Source organism: Manduca sexta, chromosome 14 (genome assembly GCF_014839805.1).
Source record: "Manduca sexta isolate Smith_Timp_Sample1 chromosome 14, JHU_Msex_v1.0, whole genome shotgun sequence".
In the NCBI taxonomy this organism is placed as follows: Eukaryota; Metazoa; Arthropoda; class Insecta; order Lepidoptera; family Sphingidae; genus Manduca; species Manduca sexta.
Window position 1 is genome coordinate 10,853,063 of NC_051128.1, and position 23,575 is coordinate 10,876,637.

General features: G+C 42.3%; 1 protein-coding gene across 7 annotated transcripts in view; it reads left to right on the forward strand.

Annotated features, from left to right (window-relative positions):
- LOC115447544 (titin) overlaps positions 1–23,575 on the forward strand; it is a 56,178-nt gene that overhangs the window by 31,507 nt on the left and 1,096 nt on the right. For 3 of the 7 annotated variants that reach the window (XM_030174659.2, XM_030174662.2, XM_030174663.2), the window contains 7 exons: positions 15,068–15,169; positions 16,619–16,694; positions 16,970–17,038; positions 20,363–20,452; positions 20,838–20,931; positions 21,323–21,461; positions 23,264–23,415. In XM_030174659.2, the coding sequence (XP_030030519.1) occupies positions 15,068–15,169; positions 16,619–16,694; positions 16,970–17,038; positions 20,363–20,452; positions 20,838–20,931; positions 21,323–21,461; positions 23,264–23,415 (722 nt within the window). Of the gene's footprint in view, positions 1–15,067; positions 15,170–16,618; positions 16,695–16,969; positions 17,039–20,362; positions 20,453–20,837; positions 20,932–21,050; positions 21,082–21,322; positions 21,462–23,263; positions 23,416–23,575 lie in introns of those variants that run through there. The other 4 variants (XM_030174665.2, XR_005112307.1, XM_030174661.2 and 1 more) reach the window with 4 other exon arrangements.

The window sequence follows — 23,575 nt, forward strand, 5'->3', positions numbered from 1 at the left end:
ACTAAAAGGTTGACTATTTGACATTGCTTTGAAATGAGGAAGTAATCAGACAGCCGAGGAGAAAGGTGTGAATAACAAAGAGCATTTAGAATTTATTTAGTATGTAGTTTCAACAATTAGCACAGATGGCAATACTAGAATCAGCAAGATAGCTTTGGAGTTAACCGATTGCCTTGTGAGAGAGCCTTTACTACCACTTTGGTGGGACAAAATAGCATATTAGCTATTTTAAAATCTAGGAAATGTTTATTTAAAGCGAACCTAATCACTTGTTACATAGTTTTTCATTTGCAATGCATTGATTTGTGTTGTATACGTAACACGCACTACTCCAGTTCCCTCCAGAGCATAACCTTGATACGCGCCAAAGCTTCCTGTAAACAGTTTCGCAAAGTGATTATATTTAGAGCCGAGAAATGTTAGGAGGTCGCTTAATGAAATCGTAAATCATCGAGTTTATTTTTTAACTCTTCTCTGACGAACGGATGCTGAGAGCCAAGGTCTGTCGCGTGCCGTAGTAACGGAATTTGTTAATGTGACGCATTTCCTTGAAGTATCTATTGCAATTTGCAACTAAAAAAGTTTAACAGTCTCAATAACAAAGAGACAATTGTCAAGTATTTTTTTTTCTTATCGATAACTCCAAACGACCACTGCGAACTGTAGCATGATGAATAATCCATCTTTGCAAAAACTAGTAATAAATAAATCAATGTTGGTAGCCCTGTAACAAGCTGTTGACCCGCTGCCAACAGCGGCGATGCGCGTGGAGCGTCGACCCTTGCGTCGCGCCGTGTGCCCTGCTTCCTCCATGCCCACATTTGGCAGTTGGCGAGTGCGCATGCGCTTCCCGCGAAAAGGGCCAAGGATTCTCGCGCTTTTTTCTAAAACAAAGAATGCTGCGCGCCAATTTTGTACGACCTTTGCGACTTGAGTTTACACAGTGTTTGTAAACAATGTCTCGTGTTATTAAATGGGTAATTTGTTCTTTTGCTGGCAATAACCAATCTTAAAAGGATTAAGGTCATATTGTATTCTAAGATACCGTGACTAAGGAGTGGTTCAAACAATGGTTACAGAGATAAATGTTAGTGCGACGAGCTATTTGCCGTATATTTATTTACAGCTTTGTTCCTGTAGAAAACTCTTTTATTTTAATAGAATAATTTCTTTCAAAGTAGCTGATTTTTGGATCAACGTTCGTATCTGTCAATAAACTACCTTCATTTCACTCCCTTCACCGCATTATATCAGAATTAAGACAGGAAACCACAACGATGTCACGTTTCTAATATTGAATCATCCATCGGCAATCAGCCGTATGAAAGTGAGCTAATGAGCCACTCGCCTAGCCACTTGCCTAGTCACTCGACCGGCAAATGTGCTCGGATGCTGGGTTTCTCGCCGGTCTAGACTTCACACATGTGAAATCATGTCCAACTACTTGATTTATGATGTATAATGCGCGCTGTTTGTACGCAGGCGCACTTTGCTCATTTTAAATGTAACTTTTTGTAACCAGTAGGTTGAAGGTACATTCTAAAACCGAGGGCGTAATATGGACCTTTACTAATAAAAGTTATTGGTACAATATTACACATGTATATGTATAGAATAAAATATTATTACGAAAGGAAGTATGCTCTGTTTATATTTTATTTTTCTTTAATTGAAAATAAAATATTCACCTTTATTTACCATAGTGTGCAGTGTGTATATTTTGTGTAGAAGACACTTTACCCATTTTTGCACTGGTACTCGCTGTCGTAATTAAAAAGTCTAACAACTAATTTTAATTTTAAGACTTTTCATGGTTTTGGCATAACATTGTTACTGTAACTGTAAAGTCCTCCCATCTATCCCTCCTAATCTTCGCATAACAGCTATCTATGTGCATGTTACGTATCGCTCTGAATGTTCCAAATAGTTAATGTCGGTTGATGCGCCGGCGCGGCCCGCTCCCGCATTAACATCTGGCTGCCGACAAAAAATGTACTGTTACGATGATTAATTCACGTTTTATTACTCAAGCTATAATTGGCTTGTTACTTCGGCAGTAGAGTAATACTTCCGAGGGTCATTTTGTTAAAGTACATTAACTTTATTTAAAAACATAAATGCATCTAAATATGTGAAATACATCGCACAATATAATAGCAATCCCGCCCTGTAAGCTCATCCGTGATCATTTTATCTGAACTCCTCACTCGAAGTTTATTTGTAGGCATGGAAACTCTTACAATCCTTACTATACTTTCGACCAAAACACAGTAAATATAAAAAAATATTAACCCAATGACAGATATTTTTCGTACCACTAAAAGAGACAAGAAGTTCATTCGCCTGATGGAAGTTAATTGTAAACTACACTTGTCCCTAAACAGTTTTCAAAACATGAAAAAACAAAGAAATACAAAGCGTGACCACTGCGACCGAAAGTAAACAATCTTGATCCATATCTCCGAATAAAGTTCGAACAGTCACGCATCACTTACGGCCATATTCAATAGATTCCGATCTTAATCTTTGATCCCATCCCGAGATTAAGCCAATCAAAATAAGTTATTTATAAGGATGTCAAATCAAACTTTTCTGATTAGTCCATTTTCGCAATCTAGAAATAGGTATAAGCTATAAACGTCTCATCATCATCATCTTCAGCTTATAATTTGTCCACTGCTGGACAGAGGCCTCCACCAATATGCGCCATTTTACCCTGTCTTCGGCCTGTCGCATCCAATTCTTACCATCGACCTTTCGCAGATCGTCACTCTACCTAGCTAGAGGTCGTCCTACACGTTTGCCGAGTCGTGGTCTCTACACAAGAACTCGTTTACCCCGACGGTTATCGGTCCTTCGACAGATATGCCCTGCCCACTGCCACTTCAGTTTACTGATCCTGTGTGCTATGTCAGTGGCATTGCGTCTCTGATGGATTACTTCGTTAAGTTTGTCCTTCAGAGAAACTTCGAGCACAGCACGTTCCATAGCTCATAATGTCTCATAATGCCCAGTAAATAAAGTGGCATATACAATGACGTAATTTCTGTAAACAATGCCCTTATCTCTCTCGCGTCCCTAATTACCAAACACAATTTCCCCACTTTCACAGCTTATTTCAATATTAGTTTTAGGAAAACTTGACGAGCAGGGTTTTGGCACCGCCTCTAGCCAGTTTCTATTCGTTTTGTAGATGTCTAGTGAAGTTTAATTTATTGTTTATCTGCCTTCTTGGCACAATAGTTGAGCTGATGGTGAAAGAAGCCGTGAATTCGATTCCGTTTCAAGATATAATACGTAATTTGAAAAAAATTATTACGGTTTTGTGTATTATATTTTTTAAGATGAGCCTTAAAATAAGACAGTTGAATGTACCTCGATAATACTAAATAAGATGAAACAGAATTCTAAAAGTTAGTTCTACAAAAAACCGTCCCGAAAAACTTTAAAAACTCCAAGGAGTTTAACATAAAGATCAAATACAAAACACCTTGCACACAGCACAGCATCCTCATTAACCATTAGAATTACAGCTATATTTTGAATTACAACTGTAATTTCTACCACCTGACGGTCACCATGATTGATGGTCAGCGCGTGCCGTTACCATCAACGCATTGTGTCGGAATCCGCGCCAGTTGTAACTAGAGCGAGACCATTGTGGCTTTTTCTAATCGTTCGTTTATATTGCTTTGCTTGGAAAACCATGATTTTTTGTTTCATACAAAGTAACGTTCGATTGTAGCGTTGTGACAGTAGCGCAGTGAAAGACGAGCCGACTATGAAACCTAGAGGCTATGGGTTCAATACCACATTAATTTGTGAAGATATTGTATCTATATTTTGTATGCTTTACTATACTTAACAAATTTTTAATCCGATTTTTTAGTATTCACTCGTATATTGTCATAACAATTCAACATCATCATTTTAATCGGGAATCGTCCACTGCTGGACATAGGCCTCCCCCACTGAGCGCCACAGGCACCGGTTAACAATTAAATTACTGCAATGCATATTTTTAAGAAAGTTTAAGTACAGATGATCTGTTATTCATATTACTGTTGTTTGTCCTACTTCTGTTTGTAAGAGAAATTGTTTAATCGTAAATATTTTCGTATTTGTCGTTTTATGACATTAATTTCAAGTAGGTTGCTATAAAGTTTAGTATATTTTATAGATTAATGTTAAACTGTTCAGCAATATTATTTATCGATATTATACATATAAACTCCAGCGCATGATTTCAAAATCAAAGCACTCACTGTTGATTGCCGACTTCAGGAATTGAATACATAACTTCACTTCCCTCTCAGCCTAACAGCGGACATGTCAAAACTAATTACATCCATAAAAACAACGTTTAATTACCGTCGCATCCAGTACTTTCTTAAAATACTCGCAATAAGGATATAAAGAGAAAGTATAACACTACATATAAATATAGTGGCCATAAATCGAAAATGGATCGAGATAAAAGCATTTCCACTTCGAATTTTATTGGCCCGTGTCGTAAATAAACATAATAAAACTGCATTATTGCAATTGTTTTGCTCCACAGATAAACTTTGGAGTGAAAATATTGGTAGAGCGAGGTCGATCGCTGCAACGAATTATAAATGTACCATTATAATATCAATTGAACTTTAAGAGCAATAAAGCAGGGAAACAAAGCATAAAATTTGCAAAAACTATTTCTAGAGTTTCTATCCAGTGCCCATAATTCCATTTTAATATAGAACCCTAACTTTGTAATTTAACAACAATGTCTTAAATTTATTTATACTTATTTCTCGAGTTATTTTTATAAAGAGACGTTCAAATTCATAGTCCTCTATATCTGAGTAATAGCTAAGCAAGACTTTAAAGACCCCAATCAGGCCAAAAGACATGGATTGCCGGCTCAACTACGGAAAGCATTTGCCATTCCCATCGAAAATATCAGATATTATAACGCAAAATGGCGGGAAACGTGAAACATTAATACACCGGTCGCAGTGGGCCGCGATATATTTAAACACAGTGGGGTCGACGCCGGGTGACCTGCCAAATATCTGGCCCACTGATCTTCTGCTGTATAATGTAACAATGCCCCCGGTTCCGGTTATCTTTAAACGACACTTTATCATGCTGGCAGATTAAATTTAACCGGCTTTGATGTATGACCGTCCGATAGTCTGATGATGATATCATTCCGCGGTAGAGTTTTGAAAGTATGTTTTCAGCATTGGATCCTCTAGATTGGATTGGTAGATTAGATCCTTTGCTGTTGCGTTCTGTGTAGTGTTTGGGTTTACTGGAAACCTTAATTTTATTATCCCCTAAAAGCGGCAATATCTATAATTTCAATGGCATTGTTGTACACGGCAGGTGGTACTTTAAAAATAGTATCGAACATGCATGTCCTGGAGTACAATAGTTCCTAAATCCACTTCTTATTCCTCCGTGACAACTAAAAGTACGTTCCAGCTATAAAAAAACCAGAAATGATTTCAATTGTTTTTTTATGTGAAAACTCCCCAAAAATAACCGAGCGACATACCGCGCATACCGCTAAGTGTCGTTATCTTTTTGCCGGTGCAAGGAAATCGCGTCGGAATTAGACAAAATGCAACAAAACAACCGCGACCGCGACTGACTCACCGACGGGAATCTTTGAATATTTCACAACGATAGTGCCGTTCGAACTCATTTAGTAAATGTAACTCTGACATTAGTTTGAATGCTTTGCAGTTTCAAGTATCTAGCTCCATATTTCTTTCTGCCTAGAATTTTGGTCTGAAGATTCCTTTTGCTTTCAACCAGCTGTAAAATAACTGGTCAATAATTTATTTTTCTTAAAAAACTCTGTAACTTCAAACACAAGATTAGCCACGAGTAATTTAACACCTCGATATTGTTTGAAATAAGACAGTGCATAAATAACATTTAAGTAATAATTTACCTAAATGTGACTGCCTCGGTGGCGTAGTTGTATTGCATGTCCGGTACAATAGCGCTCTGAGGTCCTGGGTTCGAATCCCGGGTCGGGCAAAGTGATATTTGAGTTTTTCTGCTGAGTATCAGCCCGGAGTCTGGAATTTGTGCCCGATATGGCGATAGGCTCGCCCCCTATCACATCATGGGACGGAACATACTTGGCGAAAAGTGGGTGCCCTAGTTGCGCCTCTGCATACCCCTTCGGGGATAAAATGCGTGATGTTATGTATGTAGTAATAATTTACTACCTTCAAAAACAATCTATGACAAGCTTCACGGGCGCTTCGAATTCGTTTGATATATGTCTCAAATCACAACTGTCTCTGCACTAAATCGACGTCTGCAAGAATTCCGGACTGAAACACAACCCATTTGAGTTGATAGGACATTCTGTACCGGCGAGCTCAACACTCACCTCTTTGAAAATCTACAAAAACTAGTTTCTGCGCAACATAGAAGTCAATACAGATCCGAATATACCATAAACAAAGGCAAATGTTTACGCATCAAAATAATTATGATAGCGCGCAGTGGTAGAACCCGGTTCCGCGTTGGAACCGAGCCCACGCCATGGCATAAACAAACGCAATGCAGTCGCAAACTTTTATACAAACCCGCTTAGCGCGTCGGTGGTCTAATTTTAATCGATAGTAATGCAGAAGTGTTAGGATTGCGTCATCAAATTATATATATTTCAGTTTATTTCTACACCCTGTACCGCAAAAAATAATATGAATGAGGGTATTCATATTTTTTGCCACAAGTGCGACGCCACGACTTGGTGGGTAAATTAGACCGCATTTCCAGACATGATATAAGCCACAAACTAAATTGCAGTAGATGGGAATTGATAAACTATCAAAAATTATTAGCATCCATTTACATAATGTAAAGTTTGCAAAATTATCACAGTATTAGCAAAAGCGATATGCGCAAGAGGTGGGGAAATTTTCCCTTTTAAATTAATTTAATTAGTACCCACTCAAACAAACTGATTACTTACCAAATGTTACTTTCGACACAACAGAGAAAATATACCATTTCATAACAGGTAAAAGGAGATAAATACAAACTCAACACTCAATAAATCCACTCGGTCAAGCGTGATCACAAATCACTCGAGTGACACCACTCATCAACTGATTACTCGGCCGGCCGTTGTTTGTCAACATCGATTACGGTCGAATGGACGGCACTATCGATTGAATCGCCCCGCACTACTGTGACACGCGCCAAATGTCCGTTACGTAACAGATAGCGGGATTTAAACGGATTTAATCATTTCCCGAAATAGCTAGATGGAAATTAACAGATTAAAATGAGAGTGTTGGTAGAGCTACGGTTTAGTTGCATTCTACTTGACTATGTGCTATTGTTTTGCAATCCAACCTGGTCTCAGAAATTCCTTATTTAATAGAATTTTGGTCCCATACTCTTCGAAATCCTTGCAAGCAAAGCCAACACCAGAAACAGTAAAGAGTCCGCTCTACACTTGATATGCATAGAGAACCTTCATTATCCTACCAATTAGAACAAGTATCTTGGCTCTCATAGTTACCTACGACATAAAACTTAAGCATCTATTTATTTTTCCTATTTGCAATCACAGTTTCACAACGCTCTCGATGACATTCAAAATCTCCGACTCGAATTTCTAAAGCGATTATCTAACGCAGTATTTTTAGAAACACAAACATTTTATATTTAACCCAAAGATTTATCCCGTACGGTGTAAAATCAAACAGTATACGAAGTAATTTACGATGACTCGACATGCCAACATTTTTGCAATGAAATCCGTTAAAAATGCAATTAATTGTGAGAACACTGCTGTTTAATGTCAATGTGTTTAGATTAACTAACAATTACATCAGAGGTTAGTTCATATGAATGTAATATAATATTTTCGTTTAGAACTGTATTTATGAAAGATTGTAAAACCTAGCGCAAATAACTATTTATTTAAATGGTTGAGATTTTTGAAAGAAGTTGAGCACAGAGGTCTAGATAATACCGATTCACCATGCGTTTCGATCAGCGCGCTTTAAATAACACAAAAAATTATACTGGAGAAACAAAATACCAAAGTACTTGTATGTATTCATATTTTGACACATAAACATACATGACGGCGCGGCTCATAAAAGACAACTTCAAGAGTGACGTGACACCGTCAGTCACTCTAGCGGAGCGTCGTGTCGACGGTAGCGGGGCCGACCATCTTTTGCTTGTATTTTGGTGGTACAGAACGGCCAGCGCACCACGGTTGCGACGAATCGCTACAAGCGAGTGTATCAGTGTAACAATGAATTCGGATGAAGGCCCTCCTGCGCTTTCATCAGAAGTGGGATCGAACGGAATGCAAAATGAAGAAAAATTATCGGATACGTCACACGCTGAAAAACTATTGAGTAACATGGAAAGGTTGCTTTCTCGGGTTTTGGCTATTCCACAAACGCCAACCGTGAGTACTAATCGTTCACCACTTTTAAAGTTTGATCCGGATGATTCTGAGTCAGATATTGATGACTGGTGTAAAGTAACGGAGGTAATTGTGACAAATAAAGGCTTGGAAGGGGTTGACCTATTAATAGCCTTAACAGGAGCGCTAAAAGGTCGTGCTGGTGCATGCATAGCTAAGCTAAATTTGGAAGAAATCACTTGGAGTTCAGTCAAAGAGATTTTAATAGCCAGATTTTCAAAACCCAAACTTATCCAAGACTATTTCGACGATGTGTTGCGATTTAAAATAAGCGCTAATGAGACAGCGTCCGAATCAGCTCTACGTTTATGGAATCTTATCGAAAAGATACCTAATACTAAGATGTCTGAAGAAGTAATAACTGGATTTGTAATTTCGGTACTGTGTCAAAAAGATAACATGATACGTCGTGAACTAAATGCACAGACAATCACGAGCCGTGCCCAATTATTCCGCATCCTTGGTGGAATATCACTGAAGAGACGCTTGGATGCCGAAGCTCAAGAACCTGAAGCCAAGCGAGTTCGATTGGTTGAGAAGTTCTCTGGCAAGTGTCATTACTGCGGATTGAATGGACATCGTATAGCAGAGTGTCGAAAACGACGCAATGATAGGGAAACGAAAACTCAAGAGCCTTCAAGTTCATCACGTTTAGTGGAAAAGAAGCCAGCTGTTACTTGCTACGCCTGTGGACAGCCTGGCCATGTGGCGACGGCCTGTCTGAATAAGAAGAATAGTAGTGCAGCCACAGTCAAGGAAGTCCAGCAATGCGAGCACAGGCCCTCCAGAGGTACCCTAAGGACGTCATCGGGTGAGACCGTCTCCTTTCTATTTGATAGTGGTTCATCTTGTTCTTTGTTAAAAGAAAGTTTCGTTGAAAGGCTTCTGGGTACTGAGCTTAAAAGTCTTGTTTATCTTAGTGGCATAGGCGGTGATGATATCCAATGCACCACCCAGGTCCAAAGCTGTGTGACAATCGATGAACTTACAGTTAGCTTACTTTTTCATGTGGTCCCTGATACTCATATTTCCGATCCAATTATAATTGGAAGGGATATTTTTGACCAAGGGTTGTGCGTTAGGATTGACCATGATAATCTTATTTTCTTTTCAATAAAAAAAAGTAACTATTGTGACCTAAAGTCGAATAAGTTGGACGTTATGAAAATTGACACGGATTTACAAGGAAATGATAAAAAATCACTTATGTTGTTACTAAACAAATATTCCGACTATTTCGCTGCCGGTATTCCCTCTCGCCGGGTTTCAACAGGGGAATGTGAGATTAATCTAATAGACCCAACTAAAATTGTACAGCGGTGTCCATATAGATTAGCCCCCGCTGAAAAGTTGATAGTTAGAGAAAAGATCCAAGAATTACTCGATGCTAGGGTGATTCGCGAAAGTACCTCCCCCTTTGCTAGCCCAATATTATTAGTTGCGAAAAAGGATAACTCATATAGGATGTGTGTTGACTATCGAGAGTTAAACTCCAATACACAGCCTGAGCACTATCCTTTGCCGCGTATAGAGGAACAAATCGATCAGCTTGCCGGGGCCAGCATTTTCTCGTCGTTAGACATGGCATCAGGATTTCATCAGATAGTGGTGCACCCTGATTCAGTGGAGAAAACAGCATTTGTCACGCCCGAAGGGCAATATGAGTACCTTGCAATGCCTTTTGGTTTACGAAATGCTCCGTCTGTATATCAGAGGTGCATCACTCGAGCCCTGAGTCATCTTAAAGATAAACCTTTGATATATATGGATGACGTTTTGTGCTATTCTGCTGACATAGTTGAAGGTTTGCAGCGCTTAGATAAGGTATTAAGCGCGTTAACTAAAGCGGGGTTCACATTCAATCTCGAAAAATGTAAGTTTATGAAACGTAAAATAGACTATTTGGGATATTCACTTCAGTCCGGTGAAATAAGACCGAATTCTCGTAAAATACTGGCGTTAGCAGATTCTCCCTCAACCAAAAACGGCTACTCATGTCAGACAGTTTCTCGGTCTTGCTTCATATTTTAGAAAATTTATCCCCGGTTTTACCCGTATTGTGGGACCGTTGTATCCCTTAACGAAACTAAAAGGACCAATTGCTTGGACTCAGAAGTATGAGCAAATACGTACTGCTATAATACGTATTCTAACATCCGAACCGGTATTAACTATTTTTGATCCCGAACTACCAGTAGAATTGCACACGGACGCGAGTTCTGAAGGTTACGGGGCGATCCTTATTCAAAAGAAAAATAATCTTCCTCATGTCGTGGAGTATTATAGCCGACGTACGTCAGAAGCGGAATCACGTTACCATTCGTACGAACTGGAGACGTTAGCGGTTGTGCGAGCGGTAGAACACTTCCGGCATTATCTTTACGGTAAACATTTCTTAGTTTTTACGGATTGTAACTCACTTAAGGCTTCAAAGTCAAAAAAAGATCTTACGCCCCGCGTTCATAGGTGGTGGGCTGTTTTGCAGGCGTATGATTTTGAAATTATATATCGTGAGGGGCGGTGTATGGAACACGCCGATTACCTTTCGCGAAATCCTCTACCTAATAATGTTGACATAGTAAGCGAGAACTCATTGACAAAGAAAGTTCAATATGTTGAGCTTCATCAAGATTGGCTTTCCGTCGAACAAAAACGTGATAGTGAGATACAAGATCTTATCACGAAACATAATGATCATAGTTTTCCCGATTCAATAGCTCAGTCATATGATGTTAGAGAAGGTATTCTTTATAGAAAAATCTGTCGATATAAAGTAGTTTCTTGGTTGCCAGTAGTGCCGCGGTCCTTAATTTGGACATTAATTAATCATACCCATAATGAAATCCAGCATCTAGGCAAAGACAAAACATTAGATAAACTGTATGAACAATACTGGTTTCCACAGATGTCGAAATGCGTGCGTAAATTTGTAGATTCGTGTATTATTTGCAAAGCGTCGAAGGGTCCATCGGGAGCTCAACCCATTCAACTTCACCCAATTCCTAAAGTACCAGTGCCGTGGCATACCATCCATATAGATTTTACGGGAAAGCTCAGCGGGAAGAGCGACCGAAAGGAATACTGCTCAGTGATTATCGATGGTTTCACCAAATATGTTCTATTAGAACATACTTCTTCTCTTGACGCCAAAAGCGCGATACACGCTCTTCGCAAAGCAGTTTGTCTTTTTGGGGCACCTAAGCGAATAATTGCTGACCAAGGTCGTTGCTATATCAGCTCTGATTTTAAGAGTTTTTGCGCTCAGCATAAGATTCAACTTCACTTTATCGCGACGGGTTCCAGTAGAGCAAATGGGCAGGTAGAAAGGGTTATGCGCACTCTTAAAAGTTTGTTAACTATTGTTGAGAACGACCCCAATAAGACGTGGCGTGACGAACTAGGAAATATCCAACTCGCACTCAACAGTACTAAATCCACCGTGACTAAATATTCACCTACTGAACTTATGTTAGGGATTCGCGCTCAGTCATTGGGCATGTCAAAACTAAATTCTGAAGCCCATGGTCAGCAAGAACGTTTAGATCTCGACACTATTCGGGACGCAGCGTCTACGAATATTCAAAAAGCAGCAAGGTCTGAGGCACGCCGCTTTAATAGAGGTCGCGCAATAATAAAACAGTTCTACAAGGGTGATTTCGTATTTCTTAAAAATAGCGAACGAAACCAAACTAAATTGGATAGAAAATTTAGAGGTCCATTTATTGTAACTGCGGTACTAGACAACGACCGGTATGAATTAAAAAGCTTAGGCGGTTCTCATCGAGTATATAAGTATACCCACGAGAATTTACGCTCAGTGCCTCAGGGTCACGATGGTTTACTTGAAATTACAACAAATCTTTTGAACTGTGACGAGGCCGAGACGGCGACAGACGATGAAGCGTCAGTTGATCTAGTAAACGTAACTACACCCGATCAGGTTGATACTTTACTTCCAAATAACTATGACACCTTGACCGTGTGCTCGGATACAATGTCCGCCGATTCCCGTACTCTCACAGCTGGTTCAGACACTCTTAGTGTACATTCGGATGAGGTCATATGGGATGAAGAAGTGGTGTCTTAGGTGTGTTATCATTAATTCACTTTGTAGTCGATCCTGGCTGAGATAGTGACATCCATTTCTTCGAAAGGATTCACTATTCTCATCCAGATGTAGAGTTTATCCTGGTTAAGATAGTGACATCCTTTTCTTCGAAAGGATTCACTATTCTCATCCAGATGTAGAGTTTATCCTGGTCAAGATAGTGACATCCTTTTCTTCGAAAAGGATTCACTATTCTCATCCAGATGTAGAGTTTATCCTGGTCAAGATAGTGACATCCTTTTCTTCGAAAGGATTCACTATTCTCATCCAGATGTAGAGTTTATCCTGGTCAAGATAGTGACATCCTTTTCTTCGAAAGGATTCACTATTCTCATCCAGATGTAGAGTTTATCCTGGTCAAGATAGTGACATCCATTTTTCTGAAGGGATTCACTAGTCTCATCCAGAGGTAGAGTTTATCCTGGTCAAGAAGTGTCGTCCGGGCCACACCTGGAAAGGTTGGTTGAAGGGATGCACTCACTTGCTCCAGATGGTATGTGTGATTTCGGCTGGTCGAAAGGACAGTGTCGTCCGGGCCACACCTGGAAAGGTTGGTTGAAGGGATGCACTCGTCCGGTCCAAGTCGTAACGTGTCTAAATCTGAGTAGCATTGCATTTGATGTCGATGATCATATTTCATTTACAAAGTCCCTTTATTGGATGGACGAGCGGTGATTGAGAACTTCTTTGGTTTCAGAAACTTACAGACGCCCGAGGACGGTCGTATGTCAGTCTGGCCGTGACGGCGCGGCTCATAAAAGACAACTTCAAGAGTGACGTGACACCGTCAGTCACTCTAGCGGAGCGTCGTGTCGACGGTAGCGGGGCCGACCATCTTTTGCTTGTATTTTGGTGGTACAGAACGGCCAGCGCACCACGGTTGCGACGAATCGCTACAAGCGAGTGTATCAGTGTAACAATGAATTCGGATGAAGGCCCTCCTGCGCTTTCATACATATTACTTGCCAAACGAATGCTAAACTGAGTGCTAATTCATAACAGGATAAATAACAATCAAATTCAAAAACAGAACCCAATGTATGACGCATTGTATCTGTCAAAATGCGCCAATCAGAGTACTGACTAAATAAATAGCGCAGATTAAAACGTAATCAATTGAATGAAACCATACATTTATTTCTAGAATAAAGTGGTGAAGTGTTGATCGGTAGCGTAACGGTCGGGCACGGCGGTACATCTGGTTGTCGGGTCCCAAGGCCGCTGTTATTTATCGTTATTAGAACGCCTACGGGGAAATTCGGACGCTTTCTACGAATGTTGTCCATTTTTCACGTTTGCAACACTTACATAATTGTAATCAATGAACGGCTTGGAGAATAAGCGTTGAATTTAAATTTTATTTTAGTTTTAGTGGGCATATGAGAGTGTTGTATAATCCAGAGCGTATTTAAACGTATATACATATATAATGGTGTCTGTATACTCAAAGAGATAAGTTTGCCTGACTGATAAAGCTGAAGTAGTGTTTGTTAACATTACATAAAATAGGAAGCGGCTCTACCGCTGTAACGGGAACAAACTTCAATCCCGCGACTCAGGCATGTTTTACAAATCGAACAAGACTTTACTGCTTTCAAAGCCTAAAGAGTAGGTAATCTTCCACAGTCCACAAAAGTGAAAAAACAGAACTTTATCTCTCAACCTTCAACTTAACTTCTTCACTTTGAATGAATAAACCTAAAATAGCCCGTAGTAAAAGAGAATACATTTCATCACCTAGTTAGAGTGGAACAGAAATAGGTGGCGCTAGAAGGGCGGCCGCTCATTGCCACGCGGCGAGGTCGAATGACACAACTTAACTGATATTTTAGTTTAGAAGGTCAGGAGCCGTTTGTCATTGAAGTGGGTGGAGAGCGGTGCTTAGGTAGGACTTGAACAGGTGCAAACGATTACACCTATAGCTAGTGAGATGCTCAACATTAAGACCATTACAACATTCAGGTATAACTTAGTCCCCCGTAAATGAGTTTGTATAGATAGGTGCCACTGCATTGTGTATTTTTCACTGCATTATCTATTTCTAGGGTAATATAGGAAGAGTAAATACAGAACTGTGAGTAGTATAAGTTTGCTGATGTCTCAGAGTGAAGAGCGCAGTGCGTTAATTTCAATTTATAATACAAAGTTGTTTAATATCTACACTCAGACCCATAATTACAAAAATGTCTTGCTAAATACAGAGCGATGTTGTGATAATAAGGCTGTTTCTCAATTCTTACGGCATGACAGCCTTCGTTGTGCTTAAGCTTAGGGCCGCTGTGATTCCCTAATATTGGGATAAAACTTTAGTTGGCTGTGAGATAAACAAAGCTGAACGTAGCCATACAAGCAAATTATGAAATAGACAACACTATGAGAACAATTGTGAATAAGGATGTCAGTTTTAGAATAAAAAAACAATTACAAACTTTTCTTCCTTCAGTTACTGTTTCATATAAATGCAATTATCATAGTACTGATGTCCACATTTGTTGCAGGAGACAGTCCGAAGCAGTGGTGGTGGCAAAGTGATCAGCTCTCGGACCATCGAGGACTTTGACGTTGACCAGTGCTGGGACGAGAGGGTCCTCAGGAAACTTGTGAGTTCTATCTGTTCCTATGATAGTCATAAACTAAGAAGCGGTTGTATTCATTTTAATAACTATAATAATTATCTATAGGTAGACTAAAATAAACTTATCGTCTACTTAAAATGGCGGAACAAAATTTCAGCGCTACCTCCCAATTTTAACACTGTCATTTATGCACATTGAAGCAGGAAAATATTCTAATATAAATGATAATATATAAATTAAACACCATACATATTACATTATTACATTAGGCCACCATCCGATTTGAGCTCTACGAGTTAATAGCAGCATTATAAATAGATCTGAGACAACGCGGCGCCGATCAAAGCTGCGTCGTCATGGTAACGGTCGCATGAGGTGCGTGCGTCGCTGATGCGACGTTTCACTAAAAGTGAGAGCAATGATAAGCGTTCATTATCGCATGAATCACGCAACCAACAGAAAGTGCAAGGAAATTATTATTTGACACGTAAAATTATCTGCAATAGAGATTCAAGTATGCTGACCTGGAAAATAAAGAACCTCACCAAGTTATAGTACAATATGGAACTAATTTTTTGAACGAAAAAGCATAAGTGGCGCCCCCGAAGCAGGTTTTTAGTATCCTGGCCATAATGTAACCTATAGGACATAGTACTGTACTAATTACTAAGGGAAGAATTAACTAAATGTTAAAAGGCATATACAAATGTTTTGTAAATTGTAATATATAAGTATCGTATATTACCTTAGATACAATAATATTTAATAGATTTTGTGTAGTACCTACATCACCTACATGTTATAGTATAAATCAATATTTTTTGTATCATACTCATATCGGAAAAGCAGTAATACCAAAAATAACTTGACAAAACTACAAACAAAAAACAAGAACGTGTCAAATGAAATAGAGTAGAAAATGCTGCAGTATTTACGGATTCCGTGCCGTTTCCGGTGGCTTTTGTTTGTTTGGCCTTTACAATACTTGTGCCATCAGTCATCGCATCGACTATGGACTGAGTACACGACAATTTACTAAAAGTTCATACGTAATCATTACTTGGAGTATATCGAATTATAACTTGTAATTTGTTTAAATAACAATGTTTAATGGATGGGAGACTTATGTAAGAGTTACGCTTTTTTAAATATCTAAACTTTTAATTATAACAAATAACTAATTTAATAACACGTCATATTTTTTTTAAGTTCGCCAACATTGTATTAGCATTGTACAGTATTTTTAGATTCTGTCATTTTACCGTGCAAAATATAAAAACCAAACGGACGAAAATAAATATTTTTCAAGAAAGTAATAAAATACATCGGATACAGCAGTATTCACTCTTAGAGTGCCGCTTCCGGCCCAGAAAAAAGTTAATTTATTTTTAATGTAAACCATAAAATATATGAAACGGTAATGCTATGAAAGCCGTATGGTAAAGTAGTTGAAGTGAACGTGTTTGTTTCCAGCTTGACGAGTGCACCGACTACGAGCAGCGACGACGACTGCGCGCGCGCATACGGACACTCATGGCGGAACAGGAAGGTACGTGTAATATACTAGCTTTTACTCGCACTTCTTCCGGCGTGAAAGTCACAGCTAGATTGGAAATTATGAAAAAATATTCATATACATGATTGGGGCCTTTAACTTCCAGTCCTTTGCAGTGAATATCATATAAACCCTATCAGATGTTGGTATAATCTTTGTATATTTTGCAGTTTCAAAAATTTTGTTTGGTGTTCAATTATTTTTTCTGCTAAAATACATACTGTATTAAAGATTATAACTATGTATCTAAATGTGTACTGGTTGTATAGCATGCACGAGTGCAGTGACGGAGGCGCTGGCAGCGGCCGGCGAGACAACGGACGGATCGGAGACGCGCGGTGAGTCGCTCCTCCTGCCGCTTCTGCAGGGTCTGCTGGGCAGCGGCGGGGACAAGCTGCTGGCGGGGCTGGGCGCCGCGCCCGCCGACGTGGTGGCCGATGTGCGCCGCTCCCTCGCGCGCCTCCGTGCGGCCCTCGCCCCGCCCACCGCGCATCCGCAAGCCCGCGCCCTACTCACGCTAGCTGACAGGCTGGAGGACGCGCTCGACGCCGCCGACAGGCTGGACGGGTGTCGCCGGAAGCCGCGCCGCAGGAGTCGCGCCGCGCGACACACTGTCGGGGTCACCCACGAGGAGCTCGAGGAGGCGCGCCGACTCGTTGACAGAAGTCAGCTGGAGCTGGGCCCGGAGCCTGAACCGCCTTCCTCTTCAGTGTCCACCGGCACCGAGTCTGTTACGCCTGAACGCAAACCTAGTGTAGAGGAAGTGAGCTATCACAACCCAGTGGCGTCGCGTCAGAAGTACGCTCCAGTGGCCCACTCCGTCAGCTACGAACCTCCTAAAGTGAACAGGGAACATGTAGTGGAGCGTCGTGCTCCTGTGATGCGTAAACCGGAATTCTTTCGGCACTCGATGGCGGATGCCGGGCGGGCCCAGCCGGAACCGGCGTCGGCGCCGCGATACGAACGTCGCCCCTCCGACACCAAGAGCAGCATTGCTGCGATCGCCAATAAATTCGACTCGAACGCTCAGATGCACGCGGAGCCCGTGAGGCGCGTGCCAGTCGAGCCGATAAGACGAGCCCCCGTCGAGAGACAAGTTCCCTCCGAACCACCAAAACGGGCCCCCGTCCAGCCCCCGACTCCTCCGGTCCATCGACAGGGCTCCCGCGAAGAACCCAAGCGTGCCACGCTATACATGCCCCTGCCCCCCACATATAACTTTGCAGCACCTCCTACAACCCAGGACGACTCCAAGCCACTCAGCAGATTCAGTAATAACAAGAAGTTGCGCATGAAGCGTGCGAATACTATAGACATCGGACGACCTCTCGGAGGCTATAAGGTGGACAGTGATGATGAAGATCAGAAGCGTGGGCCCGCCATGCCGGAGTTCCGTCCGCAAACAGAGAACGACCGCAAGTTTGTAGCGTTTATGAGGAAGACTGAGGAAGCGGAACGTACCACCAGTGGGCAGGTCGCCCAGGCCAACTGGAGTAATAGATTCGGCAACATAAAGAACGCGTTCGAGAGTCGTGAACAGAACGTGCGTTCAGCCAGCACCTCCTCCGCTAGAAACTTCTGGAAGGCCAACGACACAGGAGCACCTTCTGCTTCGCTACGTCCTAAAAAGTTCTTTGCTGAGCCTAATTCTGAGATAGTAAGGCCCCCGTGGGTGACGGAGCGTCGTGAACCCGCGCGCATGCACTTGCCGCGCCAGGAGCCGCCGCCGGCCACCGGACCTCCCACATCCGCGCCTGCTCCTCCTTTCCATCCTCCCCTTCCACAACTGCCACAGGCACCCCAAGCGCCGCCGACGAGGGACATAGTTGTAAAGCCATTTGTAGCGCGTCCCATTCCCGTAAACCAATTCTCCCACGCCCCTATGTCGGCTTTCAAACCTCCAGCGAAGATCACATCGCCCACGGTCGCTCCCCCTCTTATTTGGAGTCCACCCTCCACCAACGCAGCTCCTTCTCCGGCGGCGGAGATACAACCCGCTTTCCCTATCGCTCCAAAGCCGATCGTGGCGAGTCCCCCCGCTTACCCTGTCGTTCCAAAACCTATAGTTGCGAATCCAGCGCCAACCGCTCCATATATGCCGCCAGCTAAGGTCGAGAATGAAAGGCCTCTCGCGGCACCGTACCGTCCGCCCGCCTTCGATCTGCCCGTACAACACGCACCCGCTCTCACCCACACACAGAACTACCCGGTGCGATCTATACCGAGCCAGAACGAATTATCCGCACCTGAGCTCGTGCGCCGTATTGACGATGCTAAATACCAGGAGCCGACTAAGATGGATGCACAGAGACTGCAAATAGAGTTTTACGAGCGCCAGATTCGTGAAAGGAATCGCCGCGAGTCCGAGCAGGCGCCGCCCGAGCGCAAGCCGCCGACGTACACTGTAACGGATTTTACCCCGCCCGGCGGAGTGTCCACATTCTTGCCGCTGCAGCGCACGCCTGACATAGAGAAAGCACGAGCACACAAAGTCGACTACTTACCAGATGTAGTAACCAATGAGACAGACCGTTTGCGGCCACAACCCTCCCCTCCCGCAAACCGCGCACCGCCCTCCCCCCGCGCAGTAAACCAGGTCAAATCACCACACGCACACCAGAACGGTGAGGCTTACACTAATGGATTAGACGATGTGACGACAGAGCACGGTAGCGTGGTGACGCGAGTGATGCGGGGGCCGGTGCGTGGTGCCGCCACCATCACCACCGGCGTGCGCACGCGCGGTGATGAGCTACGGCGTCCTGCTGCTGACAACCTTCGCACCGCACTCGATAAATTCTCGTCGCCGAAGCACGACGTGCTGGCTCAAATAGAACGCAAGAAGCGGGAAGCAACACGGGCGCAGTTGCGCGCCCCTCTCACTAACGGCTTGACTCCCTCGTTGGGCGCATCACGCGAGTCCGTAGTGTCGAGTTCGTCAGCTAGCGGAGGTAGCGCGCCGCTCAGCCGCTCCGACTCCTGGCACCAGATGCCCGGTTCCAAGTCTGCGTCGCCTCGCCGCGTGGTGGCTCGCGCAAAGTCGATGCACCTGCTAGCCGTGCCGAAACTGTACGAAGGCGGTATCGCCCGCGACGACGTGATTGAAAAGAAGCGCACGGTGGAGGCGTACTTCCTGGGCCAGACAGCCGCAGCCGCGCCGGCGCCGTCGCCGCCCGCCGCCCCCGCGCCGTCGCCGCCGGCACAGGCCCGCGCCCGGGCCCGCGCGCCCGCGTCGTACTCGCTGGGCCGCAGCCGCACCATGCCCGCGGTCTCGGAGCTGCAGTTCCTGGACGAGAGCAACGCGGACGACGCGTTCGAAGACCTGGTGTCGGCGCTCGCGTAGCACCACATTCCACTAGTTAGGAGCGGGAGGCGAGAGAGCGCGTGAGTCGTGTGTGTGTGGGCTGCCTGCTTGTGTCGCGCCTGGAACCGCCCCCCCGACCCCCGACGCATGCCCCCTGTCACCCCCTCGCGCCCGTCACCCGCCCGCGTTGTATATACATACGTAACATTTGATCATACCGTACCCAGTAACAGTGTTACTTTGACTAATAGCTTAAGTATAGTTGATGTCTTGCTGGTGTGTTGAGAGTGTCGAGTTAGCGTTAGAGTTAGTAGTGGTGACGTCACCGCTGAATCTAATGAGCTCGTTTCGTTTACAGAGGAAGAGGAAGTCACTGTCACATCGAGCGTGCGGAGGAACTCTTCCGAGAAGACCGTTAGCAGTAGCACCACCACTAAAACTTCTAAAGGTCAGTACCGATGTAACCTTCTGAAAGTCAGCGTTGATGGAGTGACAATTGAAAAAAACCCAAGGACACTCCTTAGACATAAGATTGATGCTAGTATAGCTTAAACATCTTCTATGCTGCTCATCATTTCCATCTATTAATATAGACGGAGAAGAGAATAAAATAGTACAAATATTTTTTTTTTCTTTCTTTCTTAGTGTTGATGCCAATCTTTATGACATGAAATTAGTTATGAGCGTTTTCTAAGCTATTGTTTTCGGAAACAATAAACGAACAAAACGTAACTAACTTCAGGCCAACCATAGATATTGGGATCAGCCAAAATACATTAGATGTTAAACATAATTAAATGTGAAGTGATTGCAACGTGTATTCCCGTGTGTAGTTATAGAAAGCATGAGTCGGCCGGCGCCGAAGCCTGTGTCTCCGTTCGCAAAGTTCCGGCAGCTCGAAAAACAAAACTCAACTAACAGTCCCAAGTAAGTACCACCACTACACCCACCACAAACATACAATATCGAACACACCTATATAGATATATATCGAATCTCTTCTGGCTTCATAATTATATTTAACGCAGTATATTTATTTCCGGCAGCCATTACTGTGGATGCGAATAAGGAATACAAGTAAATATAAAATTCAAGTAATACGCATAACATAAAGTCGCTTCACTCGTTCATACGAACCATCGCTTGAGAGTACACATAACCCGTCATAAGACGTCATGATCTAGCGAGTTTGACGCACGCACGCGTCCCTTGTACATAACGTGTATAACCGTCACGCGAGCGGCCGTCGGCACACACTAATCGTGAGACTAACGCGCCGCGCTGAGGCGTGTAGCACTAACGTTGCGCCCCGTTGTAGCTCGCCCAAGAGTCCGCAGAGCCCGGGCTCTCCGTCGCAGCCTTTCTTCAAGTTCACGGAGCCCGCGCTGCAAGCCAGCGCTCTCACGATAAAAGAGCGACTGCTGCAGTGGTGTCGCGACAAGACCCGGGACTACGAGGTACTGCGCCCCGCCGCCGCCCCGCCGCCACACCGCTCCGCCACCGCCCGCCACCGCTCGGTCCCCGTACTAACGCTGTATATAGCTGCACCCACGCACATCAACACGTTGACGCAAATACAGACACTTCCAAATGAATTTTATTATCAATAAATGTTTTGAAATAAGTACTTACTATAAGTAGCACTTTCACACATATTTACGTAGACTTACATAGTATCAATAAAATGTTAATATAGACGATTCACAGTACATATACAATAATCAATAATTAATAATCATGTTATATATAATGAACTAGAGAAAAACACAAACATTCACTGCCACTTAACTGAACTGATAGAAAAACAGCTTCTACCAATGACGGATATAGCCGTCATATCACGTCAGTCAATTCAAACATCTCAGTGTGATATTATGTCTTTGTATCTATATTTTTTGCATTATCATTGTAATGACGGATATATCAGTCACATGCGTCAACGTGTTTATACGACTTTTGCAAAAAATAAAACACTTACAGTCCTTGTTTGTGTGAATGAAAATGTTGGGGAAACAAAAGCGGTTCCTTTTAGGCAGATGCATATTTTGATTTTTTTACCAAACAAAACCAAATACACTCTGACTCTACTTTCACAATAGGCAACTCTTTCCTAAAAATCGGCATACAGCAACGCACCCATGATTTCTCTGACATTGTGGTGTTTATCGACGGTGACCACTTACCATCAGGTTCCACTTGCTCGTTTGCCCACCTTCTCCCACAAAAATGTGCATCAGTCTAAAGCAAGGCGTTTGTATGTCCGAATGTTCGTGGCCGAGTCTGTAGCATGTCCGTCCGCTGCGCACGCGCACTCGTAACACGCGCTGACGTCATCCACTCAAGGCCCACGCTTCGTCTTACGCTTCATTTGTACACGCTGCTATTTTCTGTACATATTTATTTTGTTTTGCACGATTTTATACACCCTATTCATTATTTTGAGAGATGATTTGGTATATAAAAATTAATTTCTCTATTTATTCAGTTAGCGAGCAAAATCATCTCTCAATAAAACATAACAAACCTAATCATTGACCACATTACAATCGAATGATATTACTTTGAATTCATTTATTTAGTATATTTATAAACTCATACAAAAAATTATTAAAATTTGATATTTACTGAATATATATTTAAAACATACTTTATCCTGTGTGACAATGTGTGACGTGAAATGACGTTGCAAATAATATGGCATGGTTTGTTTTGGAATTTAAAATAACGGTTTAATATGGAACTCAACTTGGCAACGTGATGCATGGATATTGTGTGGTGTTTGTTATTGAAATTATTTAGTAAAATATGTAAAATAATGAGAGAAGAGTGTGTAAATAAATTTCATAAATCAAATATTTCTATCTAGCTGTTAAAATTATTTTTATAATCGATAGTAAATATATAATATTAAGGCTATAAAAGTTAGTAGGGTAGATGTCAATTTTAATTTAGAACCTCATTTCATAAGCTTTGAAAAAATAATCTTTAGATCAATACAATATTGACTGGGGCTCATATATGCATTATCTGCAAATAATGTAGAATAACTGGTGTAGATTTAGAAGTCTGTCTCAATCACAAAAGCACAACTGTGTAGATATAAATAGCAACCTCAAATTTATTGTGAATCTGTACACAAACACAATCTTTTAGGCACATGTATTTAAACTAAGACGTTCTTACAGCAATTCAGGGCTCTAGCGCTAGGGTTGTCAACTTGTAATTATTGTGTTTTTAATACGATGTGTTGTGGCTATAGAATGTAAAGCTGGAGAACTTCTCGACGAGCTGGGCGGACGGGCTGGCGTTCTGTGCGCTGGTGCACCACTTCCTGCCAGACGCGTTCGACTACTCGCAGCTCTCGCCTGAAAAACGCCGACACAATTTCACGCTCGCCTTCAAAGTTGCCGAGTAAGTACTTGTACACCTCTAAAAATTATCTAAAATTTACCTAGTCTTAAAGCTATAAGTATATATCTGTTATAGAAAGGGAAACTACGAACACGCTCTGCGCCTAAACAAATTCTTTTGTAATTCAATACTCTTCACTTGTCTGGGCAAAGGTATAAGA